The following is a 9940-nucleotide window of genomic DNA, read 5'->3' as shown; positions in this document are numbered from 1 at the left end:
TTTCCCAGCCAATGTGCTGGTAGTTCCTACAAGGCTAGTAGCCTTGGTAGGGCCGGGTTAGCCCTTAGGCTGACTTTATTTCCCAATAAAAAAAAAAAGGTGACTTTCTTCTTTGGAGGAGTAAATTATATATTTTTTGAGAGATATTTGTAGGGCTGCCAATAAGGTTGGGTTGGATTGGAGTTATGTTATGATTGATTGCAAATGGGTAAAAAATCTCTCAACTCAACCTAACCCATTTAATAAACAAGTTCAAAAACTAACCCGACCTATTTAATAAACGGGTTACCCGTATAAACCGTTAACCTATTTATTCATTATTATTATTATATTAAAAATATTTATTTTCTTAAAAAGCTAAATGAGCAAGTTCACTATTGGAAGTATGCATGTTTAGAATTTCTTAGAACATTTATGACCAATTTTATTGATATTTCACTTTTTTAACCAAATTTTATTTAGATATATCGATATATTTTTTCAAGAATTTTCTATGTCTATAAGTTAGTAAGGTCAAAGCAGGTCATTTTGAGGTCGGAAATGTAAACTTGAACCTACCCCATTTAATTAAATGAGTTAATCATGTTAACCTACTTACTTAAAATGGGTCAAAAATGCCAACTCGAACCCGTTTATTTAATGTTAAATTCCGATCGAATTGTTGGATTGGGTCAACTTTTGTAAACACTAAATATTTGTATATATGTGTCACACTAAGTTTGTGTGAGACACTAAAACTTGCTCTTTATGTCTATATTTAAACCATACGCTGTATTCCTAGATACATCATAGTCTAGATTCTTATCCTTTTTTGTAAAATAATTTACTCTTGATCAGCAGATGATGTACTCTATTATAATACTTCATATGACCAAATCAACATTTCCAACTGTTGGGATTAGAAACTTTGGGTTGTTCACATAGTGAAGCAAGTCAAAGTGAGAGAATCAAGAAAGTTATACGTTGTATTTCTAACCATAAAAGATACATAAAGATCATCTAAACATGGTGGTATATTCTTTTGGTAAACAATGAGCTTATCTTACTCTTGATTATTATTACCCCTTCTCAATTATGACGGTTCTGCGTTGAAAACACCATCCCGCCACACCCGATTCTTTCCATTTCTTTTCTGAGCATCTGTTAGTAGGAGTACAAGTTTACAGCTATTACACCAAAGTATACCAAATAAATTATTCCAACTCAAAATCAAATAGAATTACTACTATACAAAGTCACCCATATGCACTTCACACTCTTCCTTTTAGAAACTTGGCTCCACCATGAGACAGCTAGAAGAAATTAAACTTCCTCAATCTTCATTATCTATAGCTTAACCATACTCAATAAGCATAACAATCTAACTACTACTTTGTATACGCACCAATACACGTTAAGCTCTGATACCATTTTGTAACACCAGAAAATGATTACAGGCAAAGACATATATGATGTATTTGCCGCGATCATACCACTCTACGTGGCGATGATCCTAGCCTATGGTTCGGTCCGGTGGTGGAAGATCTTCACCCCGGATCAATGCTCAGGGATCAACCGTTTTGTGGCAGTTTTCGCAGTGCCTTTACTATCCTTCCATTTCATATCCAACAACAACATCTACAAGATGAACTATCATTTCATAGCCGCAGATTGCCTACAAAAAGTAGTCATCCTAGTTGCCCTTTGCTTATGGCTTATAATCACCAAGAAAGGAAACTTAGAGTGGATGATCACCCTATTTTCACTTTCCACTTTGCCTAATACTCTTGTGATGGGCATCCCTCTGTTGAAGGCTATGTACGGAGACTTTAGTGGTAGCCTTATGGTCCAAATTGTGGTCTTACAAAGTATCATTTGGTATACCCTTATGCTGTTTTTATTCGAGTATAGAGGGGCTAAGTTGCTCATCTCCGAGCAGTTTCCAGAGACCGCTGCGTCCATTACTTCTTTCCGGGTCGAGTCGGACGTCGTCTCCCTCAACGGCAGGGAACCCATACAGGCATGGTTCTTACAACTTATGCCCTATCTGAGTATATTTGTTCCTTTTATTTGATAAAAGTTTTATAGATACATGAGAATTTTAGGAGTATCAAAACTAATACATCACCATAGTCACTTTCTATCTATAAAAAAGAAAAGTTTGAAAAAGTTGAAATAGAAAAAGAACTACAAAAAAATATAACTGTTTTTATTTTATTTTATTTTTATTAGGAGAGATAAATGGCCGAGGGAACCCTGTCAGGCTATTAGCTTGCATAACACATCAGTTTAGAGGCTTGAGTACAAGACTTAACACCTAAAAATAGAATTATATGATACTTGGTTGAAAATATATTGAGGGCCAAATACAATATCATATGGTAATATGGATAAAAAACTTTGTTTTAGAAGTCCTTAGAAATATAATTTGAAGTATATCATTTCTAATTAATTTCCATCTCTTAGTTGTAATTAAGGATTGAAAGTGAATAGTTATGAGATCCCATATTCATTATTTTCAACTGAATTTAAGCTAATAATAACATGAACAACAGGCAGATGCAGAAATAGGGGATGATGGGAAACTGCACGTAGTGGTGCGACGATCAACAGCATCAAGCATGGTTTCAGGCTCTCATTACAACAAGTCTCATCTCCACTCTCTCACCTCAATGACACCGCGAGCTTCAAACCTCACCGGCGTAGAAATCTACAGCATACAGTCGTCGAGGGAGCCTACCCCTCGAGCATCTAGCTTCAATCAAACTGATTTCTACGCCATGTTTGCTAGTAAGGCGGCGAGCCCTAGGCACGCCGCCTCAGGTTTCCCCCCCGCTCAGGGTAGCGGAGGGGACGTATTCTCACTTCAGTCATCCAAGGGGCCTACACCAAGGACGTCTAACTTTGATGAAGAGTTGATCTTCAAACAACAACAACAACAACAATCACAAGGTGGTGGGAAAAGGAGGTTTGGGAGGAGTATGAGTGGAGAATTGTATAATGGTGGTGGAGGATCGCTTCCGCCTTATCCGCCACCGAATCCGATGATTTCGGGGACTACGAGTATGGGTGGTGGTGGTGGTGGTGGTGGTGGAGGTGGAAGAAGGAAGGAAGGTGGTGGGAACCCTCCTACACCACCTAATAAGGACTTGCATATGTTTGTTTGGAGTTCAAATCAATCGCCTGTTTCGGAGCACATGAAGAATACTAATGCAATGAATAATAATGTTAATAATAGGGTAGGAGGGCCTAATGATTTGGGTGTTTTAGATTCGTCTAAAGCTGTGCTTCAACAAGAGATTGCTGCTGCTAGAGGTATGACTACACTATTGTTTGTTGGATTTGGTGCTTGTTTAGTTAAAAACTATGGAAGGTGGAAATTTTTTAAAAGTCAAAGTAATGAAAGTATTTGGTTGATGTAAATACATACAGTGTCGCGTTTTAGGAAGTTTTACTTAATTCATTCCTTAATCAGAGGTATTAAGCTCTGTTCATTTGGCATGTTTTTCTAAATCAAGTGAAAATGATCAAACTGATTATTAAAACTTACTTTAACTAGGGTGAATTTAATTAGATTGAATAAAATTGGTTTTTGTTGACTACCTATTATGAGATGGTATATATTTGATAGCAACTCAATTTCAGTCAATTTTGAGCTTAAATTTTATCTAATCTCTTATTTCAAATATGACTATTTATTTTAGTTGACTTAAACTTTTAACACCTACTCATTTAATGTAACTTAAATGTATTGCCAAAAGGAACCTAAAACTTATGACTACTATAAGTATTGTTATTTTAATGTAAAATGAATAAAATCTTAAATTACCTCGCGTCTCGCATGTAATTACTTATGAGAAAAACTTCTACTTTCTATATTTAATCAAACAATTCTCAATATTTTTAGAAAATACAAATTTATCAACATCTGATTTCCTATAAAATCTTACAACCAACTAAATGACCGCTTATTTTTTTTTTTTGAGTTACTACCTCTGCAAGGAAGATCTATTGTGTGAGGTGGGTAAAATAGGAGAGAGAAATTGATTAAGATAAATAAACAAATAAAAAGTGGTTAAAGTATGAGAGAGAAAGAGAGTAAAATTGAATTAATAATGTAATAGTGGACTATATGATAGGGACATGAGAGGGTAAAAAGGGAAAAAATCCAAATAAGTAATAAAGTAAAAGAGGGAAGATCTTTTGGAAACGCACTTAAACGGAAACATGGAAGATCTTTAGGAAACGGATGGAGTATCTTGCTTTGAAGTAACTAATTTGACACACAAATTAAAGACAAATTTCAATAATCCAAAAAACATAAGCTTTTACCCTTCTCACAACCTAGTCAAACTTCACCATTCAACTAGTAACATGACAGTCAAAATTGAGCGACTAAATACTTATCATATAACTTGAGATTCTCTTTATCTCATGAGAGTAAGTTATTAAGTATATGTAGTAATAATAGTTTAGCTCATATCCTTTATTTTTCACTGTTCTTTGATTAATTAATGGACATGATGACTAATAAAAGGTAATACGTACTAATAATATACATATGTGTTGTACATGTTGAACTATCAGCTGGGATGAATAATTTTCCAGAGAACTCGAGTCCAGGCAGAAAAATGAGTGGAGATAAGGTGGTGGAAGGGGAAGAAGGACTAAAATTTCCGGCGATCGGATCGCCGTACCAGAAGAAGGTGGTTGATGACATGGAAGAAGGGAATATGGAGAGGAAACATCAGATGCCCCCTGCTAGTGTTATGACTAGACTTATACTCATCATGGTTTGGAGGAAACTTATTCGTAACCCCAACACTTATTCCAGCCTTATAGGCTTAGCTTGGTCTCTTGTATCATTCAGGTTTGCACCTCTCCCTTAAATCAATATTCAATTTGGTTCATTATTCAAAATTATGATATCATCGATACTACCTCAATTTTAAAGAAATTTGAATGAGAAGTTTACAGGCTTCTAAGCTTGGTCGTCTATTTTATATGTTAGTGTTTGGAGTTGTACTTTTTTTTTTTTACATCGAGGAATCGTAGAGAAGTTGTACTTATTAGTTCATACAATGAAAAAAATTAACAAACAATTTCAATGAGAAGTTTCAAACAAACCTATGGCTATGTTTGGATACAACAATCCTATGGCTTTTTCGGTTAGTCGAAAAGATAGATGCTTAGCTATTACTTTTAGCATATAAAGAAATCATATTGCTTGCTATATTTGGCAACATTAGCTGAAAAATACTTAGATTGATATTGTAAAGTAGCAAATAAAATTGAACTAATAAGAATATAAGATAGTTGATTGTATAATGATTTGATAGAACTAAGTACAAAGTTGATTCTTTAAGATACATAAATGTGTTACCAAACATAGTAGTACTTTTACATGTAACAACCCTTTTCGTTTTACCAAATTAACCCAAACATATAAAATAATATAGAAGTTATACATCAATTGTCAAACATTATAGGACATAAAGACATCTAATCACTGGGTATATAGCTCGAGCCACCGGCCCACTAGTGAAATTTTTAGAATATATTGTATCCAATTATTCGAACATCATCATTAAAGTTTTGTAGTAGTAGTAATAGATGCATTTACTAAATTATGACGGTGTATTCTCCACTTCTAGAATTGATAATAGATGCATTTTAGGTTGTTCAAAATTCGTTATTACTTTTCTTAATGTAGTAAAGATTTATAATTAAGGTAATATTCACTGTTCTTTATTAATTTTATTAATTGAATATGATTTTCACCGATTAGAATTCAAATGTTGTTGAACTCAAAAATTTCTTTTACTCAATCTACCGATAATTTTTTTACTTTCAAATTTGATTTTGCTTATTATAATTGATTTATTATTTTTTGATTGATTTCTTTTTGATTGATTTACAATGAAACTAATACTGCTTACCTGAAACAGATGGAACATCGAAATGCCCACACTTGTGAAAGGATCAATATCAATATTGTCCGACGCAGGCTTAGGAATGGCCATGTTCAGTCTAGGTACCATGATTTGCACCTTCCTTGATATATGCATATGATGTTTGTGTTGGCACCATATAGTGTCTGTGAGGATAAAACGAACAACACAAACACTATGATAAGTATAATGTGAACACAAACTATATATTGGTATATAATGGGCCAAAATGGCACATTTGTCAATTTATATCCCTCTAAGCTAACAGGGTAGTTTTATTAAACTACTCAACAACATATGTCTTACTATGTGTTAATATTCTGGTTAATAAATGAACAGGGTTATTCATGGCCTTGCAACCAAGACTAATAGCATGTGGAAATAGAGTGGCTGCATTTGCAATGGCTGTGAGATTTTTGACTGGCCCCGCTGTCATTGCTGCTACTTCTATCGCCATTGGCCTTCGTGGAGTTCTTCTACACGTTGCTATTGTTCAGGTACTTTTTTTTCTTTTTCTTACCATCTATCTCTATTATATAAAGGAAGGGGAGCATTGGTGTTCTCTTTTGAAATGCCTATTTTGTCCCCCTTTCCTTTATAAATTACAAAAGGAATGTCAAAATCAAAATCGACACTCAAAGAAACCTACCGAAAATTAATTTACAACACTCACTCATAAATCACTTAAAAGAATGAACTTTTACAAATTACTCATACAATTGAGAAAATCACATTATAAAAACCACGCAAATTACTCAAATAATCGGGAAACTTTATTAAAACTAATTAAAATTAACATACAAACTAAAACTACTAACCTAGAACGTCAATACATACAAAAACATTTACAAAAATTTACTTACAAATCACTATTCTCAAGAATCATTCGCAATTAATGATGGGCCATGATAAAAAATAGAGGTGTATTTGTAGTGAAATCAGTTAGAAATTAGACAAGGAAAAAAATTATTTACTTTTTTTTATAGTGTTTCCTATATATAATATAACTTTTACATATATTTGGACCTATATTTTTCTATTATATATTAGCGATTAATTATCAAGGTAAAAAGGTTTATGTAAAATATCATTCAAGAATTAAAGTACAACATATCTCTATTATATAAGGGAAGGGGGAGCTATGGTGTCCCTGAATGAAAAGACTATGTACCCCCTTCCCATTCTAAATTACAAATTACTTACAAATAAAAGGGGACATCAAACAAAAATACCAAAAATATAATTATAACAATCACTCACAAACTACAACCTATGAAAAAATTAACTTGAAATCAAAGTGTCCACTTTCTTTACAATTTATGAAGTACTATACTTAATTCAAAAATCAACTAAAAATTATAATATTAGAAATCATAAATAAATTCAATAAAATTTCTATTTCGTTCATAGAATTTAACTTTCAAAAGTAAAAAAAAAAAAATAAATAAACAAAAAGAATGGTGAGAGACTTAAGTGACAGAAACTAAACCACTCAAATTTTGCAACTAAAAACAATTATACTTTGTATGTCTAATGTTCAAATTTCGACTCTTATGCCGAAGAAAATCAAGTTCTTTTTCGACAAAAAATTCAAGCACGCATCGCGTGCAAAAAATTCTAGTACTAATATATTAAAAGGCGCTTCTTAATAAGGAATTGTGTCAGGTGGCATACCTTTGGAGTTTTCACTTCATGTACTTCACATACAATAAAAAATTGGAAAATGCATGGTATAAGATTTAATCTCATGACTTCAAGTCCTTATATTAAAGTCTTGAACACTAAACCAAGTAATGCTTGGTATTATAATTTTCAAGTAAAATATTAATAAATGAAAATTATAATACCGGAGCATAATTCGTGCCTAAAAACTAGTTATACTAGTGCATGGATCCATTTCTTTTAAAAATTATAATTTAAGTGAATTCAACTTCTAAAATCTAATTGGATATGAAGTCTTTTGATATTATCTCACATAGAAACATATAATTGGACCTATTGATGTTGGGTCGAGTTAGGTTTATGTCACTTTTTACCACCTCTAAACTTGACTTTAACAAGATGCATTCTTATATACTTGTTTGTTCATTATCTGTAATTAGGCTGCTCTTCCTCAAGGAATTGTCCCTTTTGTGTTCGCAAAGGAGTATAATGTCCATCCTGATATTCTCAGCACGGGGTAAGTTTGCTAAATTATTGTCTTGTAAAATATACTTCCTCTGTTTCAAATTACTCGCTACATTTTGAAAATTCTACTATTTATCTATGAGGTTTATCCATGCATTATTTACTATTAGATAAAATCAAATGTTATAATATAATATGTTGTTGGATTCGTCTCAATATATATATTTTCATAAAATCAATTTTTTATACTTTAATACACAATTAAAGATATTAATAGTCAAAGTCGTACATCGACAATCGTGAAAGTCAAAGTGTAGCGAGTAAAAAGAAACAAAGCAACTATAATAATTTGTTATTTACTTCTAATAATTTATGTTCTCTTCCTAACATACCTATTTGGAAAATCTTTCTAACTAGACACTTAACTTTTACTTGTAAAAATTGAAAATTCACACAATCTTATATGAGACTTAAAATAGTTTATCATAAGACTCAACTAACTTTTCAAATATAAGGAGCGGTTCATTACTAGAGCTGGCCACGGGCTGTGCTGGGCCTGACCACGGGCCAGGCCCGCGGGCTGAAGTGGAATACGGGCCGGGCCAGGCCCGTGGCCCATCAAACTCGTGCCGTGCCGGGCCGAAATTGTGGGAAACTTATCCATGGCCCGGCCCGGCCCACGGGCCTGGCGGGCTGGGCTCGTGCTCACCGCGGGCCTGGTCCGAAAATCACAGTTTTTGAAAAAAAAAATTTGCAAGGCCCACGGGCTCGTGCCGGGCCCGGGCCGAAATCTAAAATCTCCAAACGTGCAAGGCCCACGGCCCATGTAATGGCCAGCGGGCCGGGCCGGACCCATAGCGGGCTCGGGCCGGGCTGGGCCGAAAACGGGCCGGGCTCGGGCAGCCCGCAGGCCAGCCCGGCCCATGGCCACCTTTATGAATCATTACTATATGTAAATATAGCTTTTAATGTTTTATAATAGATCATTGCAAATCGGTCTCATCTAAAACAAGCTGAAAAGTATATGGTGTTTAAAGTTTGAAGGCTACTTAATTAGATAATTGACTAAAGAAAATCTAATTCCTCTCTACTTGAATTTGTATGTGCAGGGTTATATTCGGAATGTTGATTGCATTACCGATTACAATATTGTACTACGTGCTTCTTGGACTCTAGTCATAAAAATATAGATACTCCAGCTCGTATTTGGATCAAGGCGTCATCAAGAACACGAGATATAAAAAAATCAATTTATGACAATGGTAATATGATTCAATTTTCGAGGTATATTAGTAAAATCAATAGTTGATAGAATCAGTTTTTAAGTAACGATTTTACCAAATAGTGGACCATTTTATCTCACTTTATACAAGTGTAAATCTAGCGGTTAAATTAGAAGTAGGTGTTTTTGGAAGATATAGAACAATCAGTTCTAGCAGATAAGCTATCCCAAGCAACTCATATGATCTTGTATTGTACTGGTACTCGAAATACATCATTGATTCATATTCACAGATGTTTATTTTTTCTTTGTTCTCTTTTTGGAAACTAAACCAGATTTCCCCAAACAACACTAATACATAAACCATTCGTATTGACAAACTTTGAACAAAATTCGGTCATCTCAGTTTCACACAAAAACCAATTAAAAATTTTGAGGATTTCGACTTTTTACCTCTTTTTGTGGGAATTTGAATTTCCTTTTCTACTTCTTCTTCTTCCTCAATTTCATCTTCCAATTTCTTGGAATAGAGTTCCAATTCCACCGAATTTTCCTTGCATGTAGAGGATTCTTGGCTTGAGACCTCTGTGCCATTGTCGCTTTCATCATATTCCACAAGAGGCGTTTTCTCTTGTGAAAGAGGAAGACTTTCGATGCTTGA

General features: G+C 33.9%; 1 protein-coding gene across 1 annotated transcript; it reads left to right on the top strand.

Moving 5' to 3' along the window:
- Positions 1-759: 759 nt before the first annotated feature.
- LOC104908377 (auxin efflux carrier component 2) lies at positions 760-9569 on the top strand. Its single transcript, XM_010697497.3, has 7 exons — positions 760-1999; positions 2535-3294; positions 4567-4849; positions 5928-6013; positions 6270-6427; positions 8033-8109; positions 9167-9569. Exons 1-7 carry the CDS (start codon positions 1427-1429, stop codon positions 9231-9233), a joined length of 2004 nt encoding a protein of 667 aa, XP_010695799.2. The 5' UTR covers positions 760-1426; the 3' UTR covers positions 9234-9569.
- Positions 9570-9940: the final 371 nt, after the last annotated feature.

Source organism: Beta vulgaris, chromosome 8, assembly GCF_026745355.1.
Source record: "Beta vulgaris subsp. vulgaris cultivar EL10 chromosome 8, EL10.2, whole genome shotgun sequence".
NCBI lineage: Eukaryota > Viridiplantae > Streptophyta > Magnoliopsida > Caryophyllales > Amaranthaceae > Beta > Beta vulgaris.
This window is presented reverse-complemented; position numbering and strand designations above follow the sequence as displayed.